At 46.7% G+C, this 27,105-nt stretch overlaps 1 protein-coding gene across 4 annotated transcripts in view; it reads left to right on the plus strand.

Moving 5' to 3' along the window:
* Positions 1-27,105, plus strand: part of LOC119978356 (calcium/calmodulin-dependent protein kinase type 1G-like) — a 44,635-nt gene that overhangs the window by 4,285 nt on the left and 13,245 nt on the right. For all 4 annotated transcript variants that reach the window (XR_005463423.1, XM_038819930.1, XM_038819931.1 and 1 more), the window contains exons 3-8: positions 4,599-4,730; positions 4,862-4,936; positions 6,835-6,973; positions 15,780-15,903; positions 20,598-20,673; positions 24,070-24,182. Coding sequence is in view for 3 of the 4 variants with exons in the window: in XM_038819930.1 (XP_038675858.1) it covers positions 4,599-4,730; positions 4,862-4,936; positions 6,835-6,973; positions 15,780-15,903; positions 20,598-20,673; positions 24,070-24,182 (659 nt within the window). In the remaining variant the exon portion in view is untranslated. The remainder of the gene's footprint in view (positions 1-4,598; positions 4,731-4,861; positions 4,937-6,834; positions 6,974-15,779; positions 15,904-20,597; positions 20,674-24,069; positions 24,183-27,105) is intronic.

The following is a 27,105-nucleotide window of genomic DNA, read 5'->3' on the forward strand; positions in this document are numbered from 1 at the left end:
TACCTGGACTGGATTTCAGAATGCAAACCATTATTTGAAAGTATTATTGTGAACAAAGATTTTAAAGCGTGTTTTTTTGGAAGTAGCATTTGGAAATTCTCATATGACAATCTGGGGGAGTCGGGTGGGATCGAATGGCCAGGTCGCGCACAACTTGATGACGCGAGAGGCCTTTCGTGAGATTTGCAATGTTCGGAACACCTCGCGAGATCTCATTAGATCTCGCGAAACGTCAAGATCTGGATCTCACCCTCACTGGGCACGATCGAGCTTTACATATTTAAGTGAGCAGTTAGGTTCACTTAAATATGTCGATGCCCGATTCTCCTCCGAAGGCCAGGGAATGGACACCTATGCCCGAGCATCACCTCATGGCACGCTTTAGCACTGCTCCACATAAACATGGACCAGGCATAATGCTACCTGGGGGGGAGGGAGTCTCCCAGCCATTGAAAGCCCCTGGGTGGTCGGGCTCTGGGCAGGATGGTACCCTGGCACACCTGCCATCTGGGCACCTTGGCACTGCCAGGCTGGCACCTTAGCACTGCCACCTGGGTCCCCTGGCAATGTCACTCTGGGATCGGTTTTGGGGATGCCTGTCTTTATGAAGTGGGGTAGGGGACCCCCTTGGAGGGATCCGAAGGGTGTGGTTGGGAGAGGGGGGAAGGTCAAGAAATCTGGGCAGCATTTAAAAATGGCGCCCCAATCTCTTCCTGCACTGACGAGCTGAGTTCATTAGTGCAGGAAAGGAGGTCAGTCCTGTTTGATAATGGGGTCGTTCTCGCTGCTGCTGGCATCGAGAAACACACTGCTAAACCCACCCAAAACGGGAATTTTTTCCCCCCGTTAAATCGCGCTCACTAACTTGCGTTCAGAGTGGAGAGTGTATTTGACAACAACCAATCTGTGTGCTTAAAGCGACTTTGTATTAATGAGACCATTGTAATTTAAGGTGTACTTTGTGATCCGGGTTAATCTCAACATCTGTGTGTAATTGTTAAATTAAGGGGGGAGTAAAAGGAATATTGTATGATAATCCCACTTTTAATATTTAATAAATATTTTTGTCTTGTTGTTAAAACTAATTTGTGGTCCAGTGACTCTGTCCCTCCATGTTTTATTTTTTTTTAAAGGTAAAAGTTACAATCTTGTGAGCCAGGATTCCATTCTGGGATATTCCTGCCCAGTTATAACATCAGCTGGGATCGTAACTATCTGGTATGAACTGTCACACGCCAGGCACATGTCCTGCTCTGTGGGTCAGCCCTGCCACCTGTCAGCTATAATCAGTCCCCTAAGATCTGCTGTATCTGTGTGGCATCACCCCAATGTTGAGAAAGTGAGCGAAGGTCAATGTCAAATCCCTGCCTCCAGACTTCTCTTTTGGTCACATCAAATTTAAAGATCTTAACCTTTTCTAGGTGCTGTTGCAATGATAAAACCTCTTCAAAATAACCATTATCAGTGTAGACAGGGAATTTGTGGCAATTGACTGCAGATATTTCCTAATAAACCTGTATTAATCATGTCAGTAGCCATTTATCCTCCTGTTTAATGTCACTGTTAATCTGGAATTAACAGGTAGCTGACATAATCACTGACTGTTCCAAAATAACAAACAAACCATTAGAATTTTAAAAGATTTTGTGTTTATTTTCTAAACTATATTTGCCAGGAGTAATTAGAAGACTGCAATCTAATTTGAATCTTCGACGGACTGCTGAAAACTGTTTAAATATTGTTTTTGAATTAATCTGAAACACTTAATTAGATTGCAAGCTTATTACCACACCCACATGCACAGACATTGCCTCGTCCTTGAACTTGAATCTGCTGTGTATGGCTGTCAGATGTTTTCATTTAATCCTATGACAGAAGGACTCCTTCAGACTTTTATTATTTATCTATCAGTTTTACGCACAAGCAATAATTCGTAAAATTAAAATGAAAAGGATGTTTCAAACATTTTACAGCAAACACATTGTACTGTAATGCAAATGCGTAGTTTGGGAGCTGGTGACTGTTGTTTTAGGTAGCTCTGCAGAGGAGTCTCTACAATGAGTAATAATAGTCACCTGAGCCTCCGGGACTGTATAGTCCTTGTGCTGGATTCTCCGGTCGGCGACGCCGAAATCGCGTTCAGCGGAGGGCCGGAGAATTCAAATTCCCAACAGGATCGGGGACAGCGCTGCTTCCGTGATGTTCCACCCCCTCGCGTATCCATGGCCTCAGGCCATTGCCTGAGGCCCACCCCCCGATGCTCCGCCCCCGACCGGCTGAGTTCCTGATGACATGGGACACTTGTGGTGTCAGCGTGGCGGCTGCGGGTAGTGGGAACATTATTCGGGGCTGGGGGCACTGTGGCGGGGCGGTCCGAGGCGCTTGAGCTGGCTGAAGGAGGGGGTCTACTTCGCTGGCTGGGTCTGCGAGCGGCATCCGCCATGTAGCACGGCGCGGCTGCTGCAAGCCGGCGCTGTGCTCCTGTGCGGCCACGGACCCACAAGTCTCCGGGCCATATCGGCAGCTAGAGCTGGGTGCTCGACGCTGCCGGCATGCTAGCCCCCAGCAAAACGGGGAATCGGTGGCTGTTTTGAATCAGTTTTCCTGGCGTAACCATTCCCACGCCAGTGTGGGGACATTGGGCTGGATTCTCCGTTCCGCCGTGCCACATTTCTGCTTCACCCCACCGGCGGGGTGCTCCGTTACGCCAGCTAGTCAATGGGGTTTCACATTGTGGGGCACCCCCACGCTGTCGGGAAACCCTCAGGCTACCGGCAAAACAGAGCAACCCGCCGGCGGAGAATCCAGCCCACAGTCTCCAAATGGCAGAATCCAACCCCATGTGTGAGAGACAATGGGTGGGATTCTCCGTTTCAAGGTGAGGAATTCTCACCTGTCCCGTGGGCTAGGTGAACGCCGGAGGGGTTGGCGCCACTCTAGGCAGCGCTGAAGGGACTGTGCGAGTTCGCGTATGTGCCAAAGGGCCGGCGTGATCTTGCGCATGTGCAGAACCGCCTGCGTGTTTTGGCGCATGTACGGGGCGTTCTCTTCTCCACGCCGCAATGGTGGAGTCCTACGGGGGCCGGCGCGGAAGGAAGGAGCACCCCGATTGCCGGCCAGGTCATCGAGGGGGTTCCCGCTCCCGGGGTTGGATCCCCCTGTGCCCCCCCCCTCCCCCCCCCCCCCGGAGGACCGCCCCAGCCAACTTACATGCCAGGTCCCACCATGTGGAACCATGCGTAACCCACGCTGGCAGGACTGGTCAAAAATGGACGGCCATTCAGCCCATCGGGGCCCGGAGAATTGCCGGGGGGGCTTCCGACCAGCATAGCGTGAACCCCACCCAAATAACGGCGCCGGAGAATACAACAGCTGCTGTCGGCGTGGGATTCGCGCTGACCCCCAAGGATTCTCTGGCCCAGCGGGGGTTGGAGAATCCCGCCTTAAGTGATGACACTGGGGCAGGATTCGTGGACTTTCACGACAGCCAAACTGGCGCCAAAGCTGGATCGATTCAGCAACTGTGGAGGGGATAGCACTGGCGCCATGTGGAACACAATCAATTTCAATGAAAAGTGATACATGATTCGTCGGGTCTGTGATTGACACTCGGGAGGCTGACAAGCTGTAGCCGCATTTTCACATTACAATCTGCACACAAACTCATCCGAGTCAACAAGATTGCACTGATTGTGCTGGGGCCAGGGCACCCAGGGGGGTGGTCTCGGGACACCTATACGATCCGTGGCCGTAATTTCCCAGTGAGCTATTAGCGGCGTGTACAGCTGCATGGGCCATGCCCGACGCGGCAATGGTGTTCCGTACCTGTCCAGTCTGACCCCACAACCCACCCCTTAGCCACCGACCACTACTCCCCCCCGGCCCTGGCGGAAGCCCCCCCCCCGGCCAGCGGCACGACTGTCAGCAAATTATGGCGACGTTGGACACTTTGCACCTGTTCTCTCTCTCCCTCGCAAGTCACTCAGTTCAAGGGCAATTTGGGATGGACAACAAATGCTGGCCTTGCCAGTGATGCTCGCATCCCATGAAAAAATAATGAACAAAGTCCTTCCTCCACGACATAGCCTGCACTGCTTGTATGAATGATAACATTTGTGCAGCTGTATTAACTTTTAAACAGATATAATATTAATAGCCTCATCACATACACACCGTTTAGCCAATTTCTTCAAAAAACAAAGGAAGACTTTGAAGTGTTGCATTAAACATAGACAAACAGGGATAACTTTCCATCCTCACCACATGGGCAGGTATCTGGCATTGCATCTCACTCGACCATCGTAGAACCTGCATGATTTTCATCCCTTTGATGTCAATCAACTAAAATGGGTTGGGGGTCTTTAACTGGTGGCAATATTTCCACGTTTAAATGCCCACGCAGTGAAGATAAAAATTACTTCATAGTCCTATAGTTCTAGCAGATCAACAAGTTAATTTTCAAGTCGTGCTTATTATTGAGTGAACAGTGTAGAAAACAGTTCCAGCCCCAATAGCATTCTTCTGTATAACGCAAATATATATATATATATGCTCTGTTTTCTCACATGTAATATAAAATGTTTCTTTCTTTCTTGCAGAGGAGCTTTTTCAGACGTGTATTTGGCAAAAGAGAGGACAACTGACAAAATGGTAGCTTTGAAGTGTGTTCATAAAAACAAGAACAATGCAAATGACGTTGCATTAGAAAATGAAATTGCGGTGTTGCGAAAGTGAGTAAGATTATGTTTATTTCGCTTATGTGTAGCTGACAATACATTTGCCAATCTGCATCACTTAAACAAATTCACTGGAAGAATTGAAGAAGTATTGCAACAGTTTTACTTTTTTTTTTGGATTTTAGGATCAAGCATGAGAACATTGTAGCCCTAGAGGACATCTATGAAAGTCCCACTCACTTCTACCTAGTCATGCAACTGTAAGTAGGCATTCAAATTCACTTTACATCATATGAACCTCTTTCCGTGATTTAGATTTCACACCAGTTCATGAGTTACATTGTGTCAGTGATGAATAGTGCTGATGTAAATGAGAGCTCTGTGCTTTGCTGTCCGCAACAACCACAGTCATTTGAATTTTTATTGTGCCTTTTACTTAGCTAAACATTCCAAGGCACTGTGCAGCACCATTATCTAAACAGGTTTGACACCAAGCTACATAAAGAGATTTTAGGTAGATAACCAAAAGCTTGGTCAAAGAGGCAAGTAAAGAGCATGTTAAAGAGGAGAGAGAGAGGTTAGGGAAGGAATTCCACACTGTGGGGCTGGGCAACCAAAAATGTATCTCCATGCTGGAGTAATGAAATCCAGGCGTGCGCAAGTATCACAATTGAAGGAACTGGTAGAATCTTTGTACGTTTTTCCACAGAGGATTAACTGGATGGCCTTGCATAGGGAACAGGGATTCATAGAATCCCTACAGTGCAGAAGGAGGTCATTCAGCCCCTCGAGTCTGCGCCGACCCTCCGAAAGAGCCACGACCTAGGCCCTCCTGACCTATGGACACTTCGGGCCAATTTAGCTTGGCCAATCCACCTAACCTGCACATCTTTGGATTTTCGATTTCATGCTACCAGTGCGGACCCTAACATTCTGGAACAATTTCGGAAAATTATTCCTACCTGCATTACCTGGCAGATTAATATCTGTCGTCTTTTGTGGGGCCATTTTGAAGTTGCTGCTGTGGAAATTATTGGTTAACCAATGTTTATGTAGAAAACATAATGGGCAGCCCAAGAGAAATTGATCAATATACCAGTGATACCAAATGTAAAGCCTGTATGTATTCAGGCTTTCTTAGAGCTGCATCAGCCATGGCTCAGTGGATAGCCCACTTGACTTTGAGTCTGAAAGTTTTGGGTTCAAATCCTCTTTCAGAGAGTGGAGCACATGATTTATGCTGACACTCAAGGTTAGTACTAATGGAGCACTGCACTCTGAGGTGTGGTCTTTCACGTGAGGTGCTCATTTGAGGTCCAACTTCCCTCAAAGCAGATTAACTGATTATTATCACATTTCTGTTTGTGTCAGCTTGCTATGCACAAATTGGCTGTCATATTTATTATAATATCACAATGACTGCAATTCAAAAATGCTTTGGCTGTGAAGTGTCTTGGGGACATTCTGGGGTTGCGAAAGGGGCGATGCAAGCTGCCTTTTTTTCTTTATATCTGCACGATTACTATAAATAGCAATGGAAATAGTGAACTCACTGGTACAGGTATATCTGTGTAGAATTTCTAAAGGGATGTCCACTTTCCCTTCGTAACTTTGGTGGGAAAATGCAGAAACTCCAGAGGGAATGCACAATTGTTCACGGTGGGGTTTCTCCGGAGTTTCAACTGAAGTTATATTTGGAAATCAGGAGGATCCCATTTGGAAAAGACTGGCAATTGTCTTTGTGGCATCATGGAATTTTTCACTGCCATAGTTCTCAAGCAGATAGATCTTGTAGGACCCATCACTATGTCTCATTAGAATAGTACAATCAGAATAGAGTTACTGATTGTGATTCACAATAATGGAGAAGGAAGGTCACAGTTTAGGATGTTTTGCCAACACAATGTTGTTTATGGTCGGAGAATATTATGAGTGATGCAACATTTCAGCATCATCATCGCTGCACCTTTTGTTACATCAGTGATTTCTGTCGGAAAGTACCTGTTGCAAATTGAAAAGAATTAACCTGGTTCGAGGATTCTGTGACACGTTTTGCAGAGGAATAAAACAATGACTCAGTGTTGTTGATTGCAAGCATACTCATTGTGAGTGTGCATTCCATTTCAGATGAATGATACATGTTCATATTTATTTCCAGTGTGTCAGGAGGAGAACTTTTTGACAGGATTCTGGAGCGCGAAGTTTACTCGGAGAAAGATGCCATCATTCTGATTCGACAGATACTCAATGCTGTGAAATATCTTCATGACAATGGAATTGTGCACCGAGACTTGAAGGTATTGACATGATTTTGCTGGCAAGAATATTTGAAAGTTCAACCATATTACTACTGGTGACAATAATAAAGATTACTATTATAATATTAATTAATTTGTAGTCCAGACCTTGAGCAAAGACAAATTATTATGCATGGCACTGTAGATTTCAACTTCCATACTTTTGTCCCTGATTAAATAAATGTAGCTTTATGCACCAAGTTATCTGGAATAACATGCTCTGGCATGGGTGACTAATACACCTCTTTACTGCCCCCAAATGGGAGTTTCAGTGTATTTCATGTCACTCTAGAATGCGAACCAGAAAAGGCAGTTTTGCAACAGACTAGACTCTCATACAGGTTTAATAATGTTGAAGTAGAGATTAGTTATTTTAATTAAAGCTATTCAAATACGACAGTCTGGAGACAGTTCATGGAGGTTTGGACGAACAGTCTACTGAGAATCTTTGAACAATCCATTGCAGAACTTGAGTTAACTGTTCAATTCATCATGGAATCAAATTTAATAAATGGAATGGACTATATTGGTCTGCAACATGAATCTTAAATGAACTCCGATATGGTTTACTAAATGCTCTCAATTGGCTTTGAGCCACTTCACTTTACTCGTGAAGACTAATTTCAGCTCCACAGACTTTGCAGGATGAGTATATACCCACGGCATTGCATTTTGTCCCTCATAGTAAGACCAAACCATGGCTGAAACATTAATTCTTTGCAAACTTTACAAAATACTTTGGAAGTCAACTGTTTGAATAAGTTTGGAATAAAATACATAAAAAAAAGAATACTGTGAGATGCAGGACACCTACTTAAAATAATTGTAACAGCCTATAAACAAGACAAAGCATGGCAATGATATTCTGCCAGCATTTAGAGTGTTTCCTATGTCCTGACTGACACCCGGTTCAAGTTATTATTCACCCACTTGACCAATTTTGATTAGATTTTTGTGATTGTAATGTGTGAATATTCTTGATAAATTCTGCAATGGAAATATTTTCATATTAAGGGCGAGATTTAACGGAAACAATTCTAAGTGTCATTTTGGGTCTGATTGGCGAGGCGTTTCTTGACCTCAGCGTTGGCAACTTTGTGGCCCGTATGTAATGGCACTTAGTGCTGGAAATGAGCCCCCACGAGCTTCTCACCATTACTGACTGTCTCGCCGTCTGATTCACTAGACTTGCACCTCAACAGCTTGCTACTAACAAGGGGGAGCTGCTTTTAAGTGCTCCCTCACCACTCACTCCCAGTCAACACACAAACATGGCAGAGCACAGACCTGCTCCTCGCTTTGGTGATGCTGGCCTGGCCGCTGTGGAGGTTAAATGGGACATCCTGTTCCCCCTGAGAGAGTTAGAGGACCAGCAGCAGGGTCACCAATGCTGCCTAGGAGGCAGTGGCAGCAGTTGTCAGTTCAGGCAGAATGACCAGGAGGACTGCCATCCAATGTAGGAAGAAGACCAACAAGCTGCAAGGGTAAGTCACCACCTCTCTCCTGGCATCCATTCCACCTGCCATGCCTTAAATTTCCATACCCCCTCTCCACAAATCATTGGCTGACACCACGCACCCACTCACCCCACCTCTAATCTCTGTACTAGTTTCTCAGCACCTCCGACACCCACCAGTACAATCCCTTCATGTCCAGTTGTGGTGGCCATACACGCTACCTGCCGTAGACCCCTCCCAATCCACAAATCCTTCTCTTTGACCCTGCAGATGAAGATAGCCCACAATGAGCGAGAAAGGGCCAAGATTGGGGTGGGGTATCAGGGATCCGAGTCCACACCCCTTATGAGTAATGGGCCCTGGACGTTGTGGGGTTGACCGAGGAGAGAGTAGTCACTGACAGCGAGGTTGGCCTGTGTCACAGAGGTGAGGATCCACTGCTCCATCACCAAGATGACCTGTCTCAAGTGAGTTGTTCATGCCAGACAAAATGATCCTTCCCTCTCAATGACCACATGTCCATTCTCTTTTTTTTTTTTTTTTTTTTTTTTTTTTTTTTTTTTGTTTAATAAATTTAGAGTACCCAATTATTTTTTCCAATTAAGGGGCAATTTAGCATGGCCAATCCACCTACTCTGCACATTTTTGGGTTGTGGGGGCGAAACCCACGCAGACACGGGGAGAATGTGCAAACTCCACACGGACAGTGACCCAGAGCCGGGATCGAACCTGGGACCTCAGCGCCGTGAGGCGGTTGTGCTAACCACTAGGCCACCGTGCTGCCCCACATGTCCATTCTCCTGCAGGATCTCCATTTGATGGGGCTGGGCCATCCTGAGTCATTCTCCCACTCCTGCCATCCAAGAGGTAACCTCAGAGGAGAGGTCTGAAAAGACCACCATTGAAGCATCATAGCTATAACCCCCACCTTCCACCACTGCAGAGACACACCTTGGTGAGCAACATTAGTGGATATGCTTCTGGGGCACAAACTGGTGAGCACCATACAGTTGCTGATGCACATCAGGTGAAGGCAGGAACATCCAAGAAGTCAGCAGTCGGAGGTCTGCTGGATCCCAGGATTCTGCAAAGTGCCAGTCAAATGTCGAACCTCTGGACAAGATGATCCCAGAGTTGATGCTGATGCTAGGACATGGCATTGAGATTCAGGAGGGGATGTCAGCGACATTCCAGCAAGTGCATAGCTGATTGGAGGAGTCCCAAAGGCTATGGGCGCAGGAGACGATGCCAACAATACGTGGCAGTGAGGAAAACACTATAGATGGCAACTTCAATGGAAAAGCTGCAGCACGAGGCCAGCGCCTTGAGTAGTGGTGTTCAAGGCAGGGCTCAGTCAGTGATGACCATTGCTGGTGGCCTTGACATCATGTCCCAGTCAATCATGTCACTGATGCAGGTGGACATTGCCTATGCAGAGCATGGCCCAGTCACTGAGGAGCTTCACTGAGGGCGTTAACACCATGGTGCAGACAAAGGGGAGGTGCCAGGTCTGCCAAAGCCAGATGACACAGAGGCCTCTAGAACTCATGCCAGCTACTCCTCCATCCCATGGAGTCCCCCAGGGCCCTATAAGCCATCATTGAGGAGGAAGAGCTGGTGGCCAACCCAGTTCTTCTGAATCCATCTTTCCTGATACCGGCACAGCTCACAGTGGGCAGAACAAGGTGGCACGGCGATGCCAGTGACACTGATAAGTTGGCCAGGGCCCTCCGGCACCTGGCCCTCCAGAGGACATCCGCCAAGGGCATCGAAGGCCACATGACATGAAAAGCAGCAGACTGCCTCCACCTCTGATGTGTATCCTGGGGACATACCTAGACGTAGCAATAGACCACGAAATATCAAGAAGATTGATGATCACTGAATGGGTACTGGGGGACAGGGGGGTGGCGGTGTCACAATCTGTAGCTCGGGGGAATGGAAATGTCCAATGTTCACTGTTGAAACATGTTACACTTGATACATGTTAAGCCTGTCACTTTAATCCTCACAGCGGGCCTGCCTGCAACCCCACCCCCTGTTGCTCTCAGCTCCACCCCACCCCCTCAGGGCACAGTGGTGTTCTATCAAATGCCCTCGATGCAGACCCCGTTCAGAGGATGGATGTGAGTCTGCTGTCAGCAGAAAGACAACAGTCAGACTTTGGCATAAACTGAGTAGCACTAGTGCTTACCTCTCAGAGAGTGATCGCCACTCTCCTACCTTGTATATTGACCCACTGACAGTGCCAACACAGGCCTGCCACCCTGGGGTGAAGTTACCCAGACCCTTGGAGGGTGCAACAGGGTTGGCAGGAGGAGGTTGGGAGGTTCAGGGAATCAGGAGTGAAGTAGAAATTGGGGAAGGAGAGGGTGAGCTGACAGGAAAAGCCTCATCCTATGAGGAATGGTTGATGATGAGGACCTCCCTGGTCCTCCGAGAATGCTGGATCCTTCCGCTAACTGTCCTCCACCTTCCAGCTCCTCTCGGGGCTCATCCTCCAACCCCCTGGTCTGCCTCCTCCTCAGACAAGGCTGCATGTCCCCCCTCCTCCTCCAGCATGATGCCCCACTACTGTGCCAGGTTGTGGAGGGAACATCAGACCACTACAAAGTGGGAGACCCTCTGGGGTGGAGTGGGGGGGGGGGGGGTGTATTGCAGTGCACCATCAGAGCGATCCAGGTGCTGGAACCGCATTTTGTGCAGTCCAATGCACCGCTCAATGACAGCACAGGTGGCAACATTGGCCTTGTTCCATCAGGTTTCCACCTTGGTCTCTGGCCTCCATACTGAGTTCATCAGCCAAGACCTCGGCGGGTGCCCCTTATCCCCCAAGAGGCAACCTGTTATCTTGGGGTGGTCCTTCAAGACGCCAGGAGCTCGGTGTGTCCCAGAATGCAGCTGTCACGGATCACGGAGCTGTGCATGATCCTGAGGTTTTGGTTGCGTATGGGGTGAACATTCAGGAAGTGGAACCCTTTCCTATTCATGAAGGGAACTCCCTGATGCCCAGGTATGTGCAAGGTGACATGCGTGCCATTAATTACCCGCTGGACCTGAGGCATCCCGGTGATGGCGGGGAATCATGCAGCCCAGATATCCTGGTGGGCCTGGTCCAGCTCAAATTTTATATGATCAACTGCCCGGGCATACAGGGCATCCATGACCTCACGGATGCACTTGACTTGTGGGCCATAGTTTGGCAAATGCAACACAAGTCTCCACTTGAGCCCTGGAATGGACCGGTGGCATTGAAGTTCAGGGCTGGGATGACCTTCATGGCCACCGCGAGAAAGTGTCCATCTCCTTCACGTGGTGCCACGTCCGCAAGAACATGGCACAGGTGCCACACTGTCTCTTTGTTGAAATGGAATCTTCTGTGGCACCTGCTGTCTGTCATCTCCTTGAAAGACCAATGACGTCTGTACACCTTGGGCCATCAGCAGGGTCCCCCTCTGGGTTCCTCCTCGGCCTGATGGGTGGTCAGGTCTTCAGGGTGTGCACATGGTGTGCTGCCTCAAGCATTCATCGATGCTGCTGCCTTCTCCGGCGTCTGGCCACCTGGGCTGCCACCAGTTCTGCTAGGTCATCCTTCTGCGGGATCGACACTATCGTCCATTTTGGTATCTGTAAGGAATTGGAGAAGGAGACAGATCGACAATCCGTTAGGGCTTCCACCCCGGGATCCTCAAATCTCCCAACTGCGTCCCTCCATCTCTGAGTGCCATCCACTGTGCCAGTTGCACTGGAAAACCTTGCTCTACACATTCATCCCAGGCCACAGCAGGAGCTCCGAGACCCCAGACCCCTGCTGGGTACATTAGGGAGAATGTGCTCTGGTGCCCTCCCCTGATCCACACACTCACCCTTTGATCGCATGGATATCCCCAGTGCTGAAGCCCAGTTCTTACTTGTTTGCTGGCTGCCGCCTCTATGGTGCTGACACTTCTAGAGGTCAGGCTTCAAAGTTTGATTGAAATGTGTTGAAATAATTATCATCTGAGACATGGCACTTGTACCCACGTGAATCGACTTGAGAATAGAGCTGTGAAATGCTCTCACAACTAACAAGGCCAACTCCATATTAGCAGCCTTCAGCTGTGAAGCTAGAGGCTGCTTACAGTCAATGGGAGTTAAAGTGACCTTAAGCATATAACCAAGAATAGTGCTCTGTCCTGGAAGTGTTTATTAGGACAGACAGGCAACAGCTGTGGTTGCCCCTGTTATGTATATCCACAATATTTAAAGTTGACTTGAAGGCCTCACTAATGAAAAGCCTCAACCCCTCCCCCCAGCTCAGGAGCGACCCCTACTCGAAGCGCTTCAACCAAGCCACCCCCTGCCCCCTGCCCCCCATCCCCCAGTGCTCTTCAGCTGCATGCTGGAAAATGGAAATGTCTACTCACCTCCTCACTTCCCATCAGCATTGTGCTAGTGTCATGTTTTTAAAAAGGAGTATTAACGATGCCTGCATCATTTCTCACTGGTAAGCGGATTCATTCCCGGGAGGCTGTTGCATTCAACTTCAATCTCGCTGATGTGATGGAAATTGATGCAAATTGGGGGTCAATGATATACTCGCTATATTTGGGCGTGTTCCAGAATGCGCCATCGAGAGCGGGCTGGTTGGATAGCAAACGGGTGCAAATCTAGATTTCGGCCTTTCCAGCTATTTAATCAGTGTGCCCAGATCCACTCTTGGCGCAATGCAGTGGTTAAATCATGCCCTAAGAGTACTTATGCCCAGAGGTGGTAAATCTTTTTGACCTGTGAGACACATCCTGTACATACATGACCAAGCAAGCTTGCCATGGACAGCAAAATGACACAATGGTTAGCACTGTTGCTTCATTGCTCCAGGGACCCAGGTTCAATTCCCGGCTTGGTTCACTGTCTCTGGGGAGTCCGCATGTCCTCCCCGTGTCTGCATTGGTTTCCTCCAGGTCCTCTGGTTTCCTCCCACAAGTCCAGAAAGACGTGCTTGTTAGGTGAATTGGACATTCTGAATTCTCCCTCAGTGTACCCGAACAGGCGCTGGAATGTGGCGACAAGGGGCTTTTCACATTAACTTCATTGCAGTGTTAATGTAAGCCTACTTGTGACACTAATAAAGATTATTATTATGTCACCTTGGCAGTGCACTTTCATTGATAAGCATTGTGATTGCATATCCACATTGCATAGCAAGATCAGAGTCCAAGTCAGCCTAAGCAGAAGCTTAAAGGGGAAATCAAATATGCAAAGATTACAGTTTTGCAAAGTAATTTCTGCAGATCTCCAGTATCCCAGGTTTTAAATGACCAGCCGTACAATGTACCCCACTGTGTACAATCCTGGTCCCTTACCTCGGACAGGATTTATTGCCACAGAGGGAGTATAGCAAAGGTTCACCAGCCTTGTTCCTGGGACGGCGGGCCTGTCTTATGAAGCGAGATTAGGCAAACTGAGTCTGTATTCTCTAGCATTCCAAAAAATGAGAGGCAGCAATGCTTAATTGAATAGGCAGGCTAGATGCAGGCAAGATGTTTCCCTTGTTTGGAGAGTTTGGAACCAGGGAGCACAGTTTCAGAATAAGGGGGCTGCCACTTATCACTGAGATGAGGAGAAATGTCTTTACACAGAGGGTCGAGAAGCTTCGGAATTCTCTACCCCAGAGGGCTGTGGAAGCTCAGACATTGTGTATGTTTAAGGCAGAAATTCATAGGTTTCCGATTAACAATAACGCGAAGGGTTATGGGAATAGTAAGTGTAAAAGGCATCAAGTGCCTGATCGGCCATGATTGCATTAAATGGTGGAGCAGGTTCAACATGCTCAATGGCCTACTCCTGTTCCTACATTCCCTGAAAAAAGTCAAGTAACCTGCTTGCACCTAGGCATCATGCATCTTGTATTAAAGGCCTGACTCATGGGATTAATTGATCAGATATCAAGATCTGTATTGGTTTTATTTGAAGTAGATCTGGATATCCTCAATACAGCAGCAAAATACATAGATGCTGCGAATTTGATATAATAACAAAAATTGCTGGAAACACTCGGTGAATCGGGTAACATCCGTGGAGAGAGAAACATAATTAATGGCTGAGGGGTTTACCAGCCCTTTGGTGATGGGCTTGGAGAGAGGAAATCTGGCAAAATGGCTCAGTTTGACATTGGCGGTTGTGGGTGGGGGGATGAGTGGTGCCTGATGTTTCCATCACTGCCATGCCTTTTTACGAGTAGTGGGAACGTTGGAAGACCATTAAGCCACAAAAGTGATTAATTAAGGGCCACATTTTCCCCTCCATATTAGGGCGGGTGGACCCAGTGAAACCTGGCAGCCTCTTGTGGAGGGCCCTCTTCTATTGGTAATCTACGGCCCATAAAAACACCACAGATGGACAATGGTCACCCTCGCGGGAATGATGCTGCTGGCGCTCATTCCTCCCCCCCCCCCCCCCCTCCATCCAGACCACATAGGGCCTCCCCCAACCTCACTTAGGCTATTTATGGTCTTCTCTACCTTGCCCTCGCCTGAGGTGTGGTGATCCTCAGGTTAAACCATCACCAGCCAGCTCTCCCACTCAAAGGGGAAAGCCGCCTATGGTCATCTGGGACTATGGCGATTTTACCTTACCTTTATCAAAGGTGCCCAGCCACTGAGCTGCCCCCTCCCTGGTGTTGAGGTTTCAATAGCCACTGATTGGATCAGGAACGGCCACTTAATGGGCTTCCACTGGCAATGTTCTTCCCCAGGTTCCACCATCAACTAACCCCGCCGCCACATTTCAGAAGTTTTGTTCGAACTGATGAGCGACAGTCAACTCAAAATGTTAAGTCTGTTTCTCCACATACTCTGAATATTTTTCTGCATATTCTCAGCTGGAATTCTAGTGACCAAGAATCATGATCCCTAAATCGATGATGTCGGCCAGAGGTGGCTGTTGTGGGAAATGGGAATAATGCCAGAATGGTGGGGAGTGCTTTTTCCTGAGGTTAGCTACTGAGGTAGGGCAAAATAGAGGGAACTTTATTGTGCATCTAACTCCCCTACACCTGGCAAAGAGTGTTCGATGCATTCATCAGCAGTAAATCCCTTATCTTGCTAAGCATAGAGTTCACATGGAAAACAAATCCATAAAATAATCTCGATCGTGTCCTCTTTCATGAGATACATTTAAAACCTTGTCCTCATAAAATCTGAAGATACGGGATATTCCTTATTCTTTTCAGAACCTGCATCAATTTATTTTTGAAAGTATCCAATAACGCCAAAGAAATATTACCATGTTCAAAATGTGGACTCATCAGTAATACTAATGCAGGAGAGATTATAATGATATTAATAATGTTATTATTTCTCTCATAGCCTGAAAACCTACTGTACTACGACTCTGATGAAAACTCCAAGATTATGATCAGTGACTTTGGCCTTTCTAAGATGTTGGATTCGGGTGTGATGTCTACAGCATGTGGTACACCTGGCTATGTGGGTAGGTATGGCTGTTTTATCAATTGAATTACTTTATGAACAGACAGTAAATCTTCAGGAGTTGTGAATAGGCTGCCGTGATACCTAATTAAGTAAGAACATTTCATTGCTGACTCTGAGGGTTTCATCACTCACCAATCTTTACTGAATGTAGTAAATGTAAAGGATTTCTTCTGTAATAATTTCTTTTCTCAGGAATTGAGTTGCCTTTGGGAAGAAATAAGATTGCATGAAAGCACTGTTTCATTGTGTCCTGAGATAATTTCAAGGTGCTTTACAATCAATGCTTTGAAGTGCAGTTATTGTTATGTAGGCAAATGTTTACATGACATAAATGGATGGCCAAGGCTGTGTTTATTCAGTATTATAAGGCACTTGGAAGGTGGGTTAGCTTAGTTGGCTGGATGGCTCGTGTGTGGATCACATTAACGGTAACACGACAGTGTTCGATCCCTGTTCCAGCTCGGGTAGACTTGGGGTCGTCTTCCTCGCCCCTACCATTGTAAAAAATATCATGGCACTTTATCATGGTTTGGCACATAGTCACCAAGGACCTGCCTTTGGGCAGAGAAACAAAAAAAAAAGATGAGCCTCTTAGGTCTGTGAACAATGTTTCTTTCCTATGTAGTCAGATCACCTGCACTGTGACTCCTGGGGTGGGATTCTCTGACCCCCCCGGGGGGTCGGAGAATCGCCCTGGGCCAGCGTCAATTTCGCCCCCGCTGTCTCCCGAATTCTTCGCCCCCGAGATTCGGCGGGGGCGGGAATCGCGCCGCGCCGGTCGGCGGGTCCCCCGCGGCGATTGTCCGGCCCGCAATGAGCCGAAGTCCCGCCGCTGACAGGTCTCTCCCACCGGCGTGGTTTAAACCACCTACCTGACCGGTGGGATTGGCGGTGCGGGCGGGCTCCGGGGTCCTGGGGGGGGGGGGGGGCGCGGGGCGATCTGACCCCGCTCTCACTGTGGCCTGGCCCGCGATTGGGGCCCATCAATCGGCAGGCGGGCCTGTGCCTTGGGGGCACTCTTTTTCTTCCACCTTCACCATGGTCTTCACCATGGCGGAGGCGGAAGAGACCCCCTTCCCTATGCATGCGCCGGTATGATGTCAGCAACCGCTGACGCTCTGGCGCATGCGCGGACTTACGCCGGCCGGCGAAGTCCTTTCAGCCCCGGCTGCCATGGCGCCAAAGGTCGTTCACACCAGCCGTAGCCCCTCCTTTCCGTACCTTTGGGGCAGCTGACGCCGGAGTGGTTCACGCCACTCCGACACGCCGACACCCCCGCCCAGCCGGGTAGGGGAGAATCCCGGTCCTGTTCTCTGAATTGCTGCACTGGTATAAGTGTGACCTGCTGTCAATTGAACCAATTGTATTTATAGCAATTACGTATGAGCGGTCGGGGGTTCATTAAAAATCTAGGATATCATAACTAAATGTTTGTGACACAAATCTAATGGAACAGTCCATGGAATGGGTGACACAACATCAACAATCTGGGTCTAGAATTCTGCTGTTGGGATGGCAAAGTCAGATTTACCAGTGTAAATGCTGAAGCTTGCGTTCTGGAATCTAACTTGTCCAATACAAACATGGTTTTAGATCCAAGGTAGGTGAGCTTGTGCAGTTTTAATGCAGTTCCTAGTAAATTGTCCATAATTCAGCACAGATTAGTCTATACCTGAACATATGTGTGCAGAGGAGATGTTGCCCAGAAGGTGGTTAGATTAAATTATTTGATTGGGGTGGACAGAATTTTAATCTGCATCTCCCCTCAGTTTTGTCTAACCAGGGAGTATTTGAAGCTAACACTGGTCGAAAAGTGTTCCAATTTGTAAACATGATTCATCATTCATCAAGTACCCAATTCATTTTTTGTTCTTATTAAGGGGCAATTTAGAATGGCCAATCCACCTACCCTGCGCATCTTTGGGATGTGGGAGTGAGACCCACACAGACATGGGGAGAATGTGCAAACTTCACACGGACAGAGACCCAGGGCCAAGATCGAACCCGGGTCCTCGGCGCTGTGAGGCAACAGTGCTAACCACTGCACCATTGTGCTGCCCTCTAAACATGCTTCATCATGATAGCCAGTCAATATTCATTCTTTACAAAATGACAGTTAACTGAAGTATCATTTTGTTTCATTTCTGTTTCCTTCTTTAAATACTATTGATAACATGATTGGGGGAAACAGACCTTGAGGCGTCACAAAATTCAAAGGCCAGCATAGAAGAATTAGCACAGACCTTTTAAATGGTACCAACGTTAATGCATCTATCAGACTCAGATTTAGTAAATGGTTGCAGCTCTCCCAGTCGGGCAATCAGTATTCTTATGACACAAAAGTCTTGTTTATGATGTGCTGACATTTTGCATGTCAAACGCTCTTTAGGTGTCACACTCGCCTCTGATAACACTCTCCCCATTACACTTTTTGACAATTGTCCTGTTATAAAACAGTGGAATCTCAGCTTATTGTGAGCAAATATATGGGAGAGTTGCACATTCTAATTAGCAATAAAATGGAAACAAATTAAAAACTGATTTTTAAAATAAGGGGCGAAATTCCTATTTGGGAGACGAAGGACAGGATTCTCCGCCGAGTGCCATTCACTGGCGGCGGGATACTATCTTTCCCCCGATTGTCAATGGAATTTTCCATTGTAACCACCCCACCGCCCCTGTGAAACCCACCGGCGGCGGGTAAACTGAATCACAACGACCGGAGAATTCTGGCCCAGTATTGCCATTGGGACTGAATTGCGTGCAGTTCATGTTCCCGTTGGGCATGCTGTTTCTGGAGCAATTCAGGACATGCTAATGGGCCAGGGCTATGTTGGCTCAAATTCTGAGCAATTGTCGGCCCAGCGGGCATTCTAACTGCTGGGGTCGGAGTTAGGGCCAAAGAGCCTGGCAGCTGGTGCTGTTTTGAAACGCTCCACTTACCACTGTTATGGGCCAGGGTTTAGAGAACCCCAAAGTGTATCATGGAGTTCACCTGACCCACATCTTAGATTGTGGTATGGCGAGCACAAGGCCCACTCTACAGGTGTGGTGCAGCAGAAATGGAAAAGTAATTTCTAAAGCAAAACAATGTTTATTCTATGAACTCAAGTTAACCTTTTTAAAACATACAGTGAGCATCTTAGCAACCATTAATTCAAATACAGCCCCCAAAGAATACAACTCTAAGTAATCCTTACTTTCCTTTTAACATCCATAAGACTTAAAAACACTTTTTAACAGAAGCACATCAGGTTTAAATTCACTACTAAGAGCAGTTACCACTTTGAAAACCTCAAGTGAACATTCATAAGCTTGCAGAGATTCATACACATCCTGTTGTGATTTCAGCTTCTCCAAAACGAAAATGAACCCAAACCCAGCCTGCAGCAAAAAAGCCTAAAGCGAAAGTAAACAGCTGACAGACAGCCCAGCGCCGCCCACTCTCTGACATCACTGCAGTAATAAACACCCATTTCTTAAAGGTACTCTCACATGACACAACACACTCACTGTCACCAGGATGTCTCAGAGAAGATCTGCCCCCCCCCCATCCCGAGGTTGAGCGTTTGAGGTGGACCCACAGTTCCACGCCAGTGAGGAGCAAAGGGACACCCTCATCCCCAGTGTGTGCCGCAGACTGAAGCCTGCCCTCTTGAACTGTGCCAGGGAGGTGGTGGAAGAGGCAGTCAGCACTGGCAGTCTCACCAGGATTAGACAGCTGATAATCCGGAGGGGTGGGGGGTCACTCGTAGGCTGCTGCCCTGAGAGGGGCAGAGACCCAGGGAGGGTTCCAAAGGCTGCAGTACAGTTGTCCTCTGGTTGGGGTAACTTCTGCAGATCCCCTGCTTCCTCTGCGCTTCTGAGGTGTGCCAACACCTGGTGGGCTCTTGATTGAACTTGGCAATGCCCACTCCCTTGATGATACAGTTGGGATATGAGGGTGTCCAACGGGATGGTCTGAGTGGACTCCCAGATGATCAGAGGCCTTCTGAGCATTTAAAGGACGCAGGCAGCACTCAGCAGTGTGAGCAGCCAGGAGCTTGTAAGTAGCATCAAAGGGGTGCGTTTCGGGGCAGCACAGCGGTGCAGTGGTTAGCACTGCTGTCTCACAGCGCTGAGGTCCCAGGTTCGATCCCGGCTCTGGGTCACTGTCCGTGTGGAGTTTGTACATTCTCCCCGTATTTGCGTGGGTTTCACCCCCACAACTCAAAGATGTGCAGTGCAGGTTGGTCACTCTAAATTGTCCCTTAATTGGAAAAAATGAATTGGGTACTCTAAATTTATATTTAAAAAAATCAAAGGGGTGCGTTTAAAAGACAGACTGCAGCAATGGTGGTCTGATCCAGGCAGCCCAATCTTGAGGGGGACGCGCCAAGTCCACAGACTATTGGATATCTACAAAGTTTCTTATTGCTATCTATTATCATAATAATCAAACATACCTATAACAAACACTGTAGCCAATTACATGAGTTCAGTGTGTCTTTTTATCTTGCCCATGCTCACAGAATGGTGCCCCTCCAACTATATAACCAATTGTCTCACTCTCTTTCCAATGGAGACAGGTGTATATGGTCTTCAATGGACTATGGTTAACTACTAACCTACTTGCATTGATAAGAAATCTATACTGTTTGTTTCAGTTGAAGCAACTCTTCAAAAAAATTTATAAATTTTCTCTCTTTCAAGCCCCTGAAGTTCTTCACCAAAAACCATATGATAAAGCAGTTGACTGCTGGTCCATTGGAGTTATTGCGTACATTCTGTAAGTATCTGAATATATGTAAAGAATTTTGATCTGATATCCTTCGTGCACCATAGAGAAATGAGCATCCTATCAGCTGGCCTTTGAAATTTCCCATTGAAAATATAAACCTCGTTTATATTTAGCTAGCTTTGAAACCATGAGGAGTCTGAATTGTCAAGTCAATACAATTGGCACTGGTAGCAACGTTGAAACTAAATATCTTCCATGACACCTTTCGTAAGCTAAACCAAACCCCTGTTTGATATACCGTACAAATGATTGACTCATCAACTACTTGCTGAATATACTTTAAAATGATGCAATCCATGTAAAAATACAGCAAGACATGGACAATATCCAGGCTTGGGCTGACAAGCAGCAAGTCACATTTGTGCTACACAAGTGCCAGGCAATGACCATCTCTAACAAGAAAAGATCTAACCGTCTCCATTGACATTTAATGACCTTACCATTGCTGAATCCCCCACTGTCAACATTCTGGAGATTACCATTGACCAGAAACTGAACTGGACTAGCCATATAAATACTGTGGCTACCAGAGCAGGTCAAAGGCTAGGAATCCTGAGGCATCCACCATCTACAAAGCACAAGTCAGGAGTGTAATGGAATACTCTCCACTTGCCTGGATGGGTTCAACGCCAAAGACACTCGAGAAGCTCAACACCATCTGGGACAAAGTAGTCCGCTTGATTGCTACCCCTTCCACATTCTCTCCCTCCATCATGGACAAACATTGGTAGCTATGTGTATAATTTACAAGATGCAGTGCAGCATCTCACCAAGCTTCCTTAGGCAGCACCTTCCAACCTCATGACCACTACCATCTAGAAGGCCAAGAACACAGATACCACCAAACACCAGCACCTGGAAGTCCCCCTCCAAGTCACACACAATCGTAACCGAGAAATATATCGCTTGTCCTTCACTGTCATCGGATCAAAAACCCGGAACTCCCTCCCTAACAGAAATGTGGGTGTACCTACACCTCAGGAACTGCAGCAGTTCAAGAAGACAACTCACCACATCCTCAAAGGCAATTAGGGATGGGCAATAAATGCTGGCCTAATGATCAATGCCCACATCCCATGACCAAATTTTTTTTAAAACCCTAATTGACTAAAAATAAGATAAAAGTCACATTCCAGTGACTTGTGATCACAGTCAAAGATGACTGCACATTTGCATTACTGTACTTTCTACATTCTAAAACCATTGATATGGAGACAACCAGTCTGCAAAGCTGCACCAAGAATAATTGCCTTGATGGGGCTGGTTTAGCTCACTGGACTAAATCGCTGGCTTTTAAAGCAGACCAAGCAGGCCAGCAGCACGGTTCGATTCCCGTACCAGCCTCCCCGGACAGGCACCGGAATGTGGCGACTAGGGGCTTTTCACAGTAACTTCATTGAAGCCTACTCGTGACAATAAGCGATTTTCATTTCAAATGGGGACCATCTCCTATCCCATTAAAAAAGCATCAAGACAATCATCAGGGTAACTAACAGGGTGCTACAAACCATTAGACGTAATCGCTTTGTCAATGGGACCCTGGCTTAGAAAGGAATCCCCAGTCATGATCTAACCAATGTATAAATGGAATATACCAGCGGTGAACATATTTGGGTTACTGGGCAGAAGGAAAGAGAGTGTCAGTCAGGCCTTTGCATGTTTAAGCACCTGTTTTCTCTGAAGACCATGTCAAGCAACTGAGATACTCTCCATAAAACTTACAAGTTTTGAACCCTGCCTGCTGAATTTGATTATCCATGTGCCAGAGACAGAGAATTTTAAAAGAACTCAATCCCACAGCTGCTACCTTCAGGAGAATGGATAAATTGTCTCACTAGATCTTTGAACTGCCTTGGTGCTGAGCTAGAAGGACAACCAAGTTCAAGCTGATGTCAGAAAAGTCACCAACCTTCAAGAACCCTATATCCCTTTAGCTTAACTTTACTGGACTTCAAATAATGTATTTTTTTGTGCGTGTGTGTATGTGGAAGTCAGAGAATTTTTAAAAATATTTTCCTAGATTGGGTTCGGTACAATAAAAATGATCCTCCTTTGTTTTCAAAGAACTCGAGGAAACATGTCCGTTGTATGTTTTCTGGTCACAGCAAGTATGAGGTTGAATACTCACTCAATCGGCAAGCAAATTCTTTGGTAAAGAAGGGAGCCATTATGACCCCTCCTCACCTGATCATAACAAAATGTAAAGGTGACCCAGGAGACCTTTAGTTCTTTTGAAAGTTTTTTTAAACTTGAAAGTAATGTTTTTAACAGATGGTTTCATAAAACATTGTTCTAGTTCCAATCAAGGTGAAAACAAGCCTCAATCACCTCCTTCAGATAGAGTCAACACAATTCTGCAAACCGAGAGCCATGTTCACGTCAGAGATTTCAATTTGGAAATATATTGAATGTCTAGGTGTGAAATCTATGCTGCTGTTATGTAGAAATTTCTATAACCAGTCCTATAAGATACATGCATGGCATCGACAGCCTTCTGGTTAATTACACAAACAAAAACTAGCAAGATGCTCACAAAGAAGAAATTCACTTTATGCAAGTTTGCAGGGCACGGAATTGATGTAGGTGTGGATTGAGTTGTAAGCTTATGCAGTGTGACACTGAGATACCTATTCAGAAAATGGGCATAAACGTGGGCTCGGGTGTGGAGGAAACGATAGGAGGGGCCATTTTAAGAAAACATTCCCAAAAGGAAGCTGCTGCGATTGAAACTATATACATGTGGCACAGTGATTAGCACTGGGATTGCGGCGCTGAGGACCCGGGATCGAATCCCGGCCCTGGGTCACTGTCCGTGTGGAGTTTGCACATTCTCCCCATGTCTGCGTGTGTTTCACCCCCACAACCCAAAGATGTGCAGGTTAGGTGGATTGGCCACGCTAAATTGCCTCTTAATTGGAAAAAAAATAATTGGGTACTCTAAATTTAAAAAAAAAGGATTGAAACTGTAATAGCGTGCTTGGGCCCTATGTGGGTGCATGGTCCTTGCAGAGTACAAGCTTCTACACTACTAACCTTTGTATTAACGGCCAGCCAGTAAAGAACCAACCTGAATAGGAACTGGGTGGGGATATACTGACCAGTGGATATATCTATGTTTCTTTAATTTACTTGGAGTGGACTCGCTGTGTCCTTATTACATAAACCACTAGAAATAAAATTGGGCTGAGTGTAAAACAGGTACCTCATCCGATCCTATCAGTTTCCTGTGGGTGGGGCAGGGTGGGGAATGGTGTCTGGTTATAATTCCTCTCCTGGACTTTGAACCATTGAACAGTTTCTTTCCCAACACAGCAGATAGCTGACAGTATATTTTTGGTCACAACATAGAAGATTGAAACTAACAATTTTGTTTTATTTTTACAGGCTATGTGGTTATCCTCCTTTCTATGAAGAGACTGAGTATAAACTGTTTGATCGAATTTCAAAGGCTGACTATGAATTTCACTCTCCATTCTGGGATGATATTTCTGAGCATGGTGTGTGAGCACTACAAGTAAAGGGTGTATATATCTTAATAAATTGAATGACTGTGACGTCTTGTTCCATTAGCTAAGATATTTTTTATGGGGCTGTAAAGATGAAGATTGAAAGTTTTCCGCAGTTTGTTTATTCTGGCAGTCCCATAGTTTCAGGATTTAAACCTTTATTTAAATAATTTCATTGTCATACATTTGCATGTTGTGGAACCTTGTAGTGCCTGACATTTTACTTTGACTGCGCTCTCCTGTCCCCGTGAATGTTTTACTGTATTGTCAAACAACTTTAATAGTGCTGCCAGGGGCTTGGGAGAGCAAACTGTGCGAATACCATTTCTCCATCAATACCTTAGAGGCCTCTAAATGATCAGCCTGGGAGCCTGTTCAAGACAGGGGTCGACATATTTTTAGATGGTCATGGGGATCAAAGGTTATGTGGGAGGTGGAGACGAGGTAGAAAATTGTCCGTGATCTTATTAAATGGTGGAACAGCCGCAAGGGATCATGTGGCTGACTCCAGCTCCTATTTCTTTGGCTCTCATGCTCGTCAACTGGTCTTCATTGAAACCAGATGTTTAGAGGGCTTGTTATTTTGAGCATGTGGGCACCATGGCCAGCTAGTTGATATGATGCTCCCATTAACAGTAGGGAAACCCTGCCCCTAATGCAGCATATTCACATGTCACAGGAGGCTGGTAAACAGCAGGTGGGAAGATGCTGCAGAAATCTGGGCCGGGATTCTCCCCTACCCGGCGGGGCAGGGGGTCCCGGCGTGTCGGAGTGGCGTGAACCACTCCGGTGTCGGGCCGCCCCAAAGGTGCGGATTTCTCTGCACCTTTAGGGGCCAAGCCCTCACGTTGAGGGGCTAGGCCCACGCCGGAGTGGTTCCCACTCTGTCGGCTGGCGTGAACGGCAGTTGGTGCCACGCCAGCCGGGGCCGAAAGAACTACGCCGGCCGGCGTAAGCCCGTGCATGCGCCGGAGCATCAGCGGCTGCTGACAGCATACCGGCGCATGCGCAGGGGAGGGGTCTCTTCCGCCTCCGCCATGGTGAAGACCATGATGAAGGCGGAGGAAAAAGAGTGCCCCCACGGCACAGTTCCGCTCACCGATCGGTGGGCCCCGATTGCGGGCCAGGCCACCATGGGGGCACCTCCCGGGGTCAGATCGCCCCGTGCCCCCCCCCCCCCCCCCCCCCCCAACCCCGCCGGTCAGATAGGTGGGCCGAAGTCCCGCCGGTGGGAGAGGCCTGTCAGCGGCGGGACTTCGGCCCATCGCGGGCCGGAGAATCGCTGCAGGGGGCCCGCCAACTGGCGCGAGGGGCCCGCCGACCGGCACGGCGCGATTCCCGCCCCCGCCGAATCTCGGGGGGTGGAGAATTCGGGACATGGTGGGGCAGGATTCACGCCCAGGGGGTCGGAGAATTCTGCCCCAGGTCTCAAAATGACCAGTAAATTTATCTTTATGTTGCCACTGGAAGCACACAACTTTCATACTGAAAGATGCTGATGTGAAACAATCTAAAAATGACTATGAACTGTCTGTGAATCCCATGTGTGTCGTTCGAGGTTCTTCAGACACATGCATGGACCAAGATCAAACCACCAGAAGAACACATCAGCCTTTCAGAAGTATTTCCTATTTCAAACATAATTTGGGGAATTTAACCACCTCATGTTTCGAAAATATTTCAATGTAAAAGCAATGTATCTATTATGTATAATATGATCTCTTCTGGACAGGTTAAAAACTCTGATAGCAGAGTGGACAGAAACAGGTGACGCAGGATTTATTGTGGTGGAATGATGGTCGAACTGACAGTGTCTTTGGGTGTCAGAGGGTGCTTTGTTGGGAAATTCAGCTCAAGAAAAACTCAATTCCTGAAGAAAGATTAATCATTTTCTACACTTTGAAAATATGACCATAAGCAACCAGAGTACAATCCCTAAGCAATTAATTAAAGGGGGGAAGCATCCGATTCAATGCTTTTATTCTTGTCTTTAAAATGCTTGACAAAAAAACAACTTGCTGAATTAAGTATAACTGGGCTTTTAACACATGCTAAAATCATAATTACTCATGGACACCCCCAATGGCCTTGAAAAGCTAATTCCACTTTTGTGGAATGGTAAATTAAAGCACGACAATCAAAAATTCAAAACATTTTTAACATTAAAAAAAAGTTTGTTTATGAAATTGTAGCTTTTTTTCTTAATATAATCATAATTATTTATTTCATTGTCCATTATTTGAGATTACAAATGAAGGATAATTAGTGCTTTTAACTTCCTGGCTTTCGGTCTGTCAGATTACTTCAATGTGATTGGCTGCTTGCTGTCATCCCTGCTGCTGAACACTTTAGAGATACTTTTGACGAGGCATAAAATGCAAACTGCCATCAGGAAAGTGGAAATTCAAGCCACAGAAATTTCTAGATCTCTCCTTTGAGATCATAGTTGAGTGCTGCTGACTGCAACAGAAGTGAAAGTCCTTTTAAAGCTATTTGCTCAGAGTAAGCGCTCACCTTCAACGGAGGAGTGTGGTGTGTTGGACATATTATCCAAGTCACTGTACTGAATTACTTAGTAATAGTGCAATTTTCTGAACTGAAATGCACTGAAAAATATTCATACATTATAAAGGAGCTAGAGTCTCACTAAAATTTGTTTGTAAAAAAAAGTTTTTGCAGTAAATATGAAATTCCTGTTTGCCCTGTAGAATATGTGGAAGTGAAATGTTACTTGCTGATAAAGGAATCATATTTTAATCAGGACATTTATTTAATCTCTTAACCAGTTTGGTCTGACTTACCTCAATATGATTTACACTGCAGTTCCACCTTTTTCTTTAAAGGAGTATATGGGTCTTTCTAAGCTTTAGAGGAAGATAGGCAGTAATTTTCTTGGTCTGTTCATTTCCGTGCC

Source organism: Scyliorhinus canicula, chromosome 15 (assembly GCF_902713615.1).
Source record: "Scyliorhinus canicula chromosome 15, sScyCan1.1, whole genome shotgun sequence".
Lineage (NCBI taxonomy): Eukaryota > Metazoa > Chordata > Chondrichthyes > Carcharhiniformes > Scyliorhinidae > Scyliorhinus > Scyliorhinus canicula.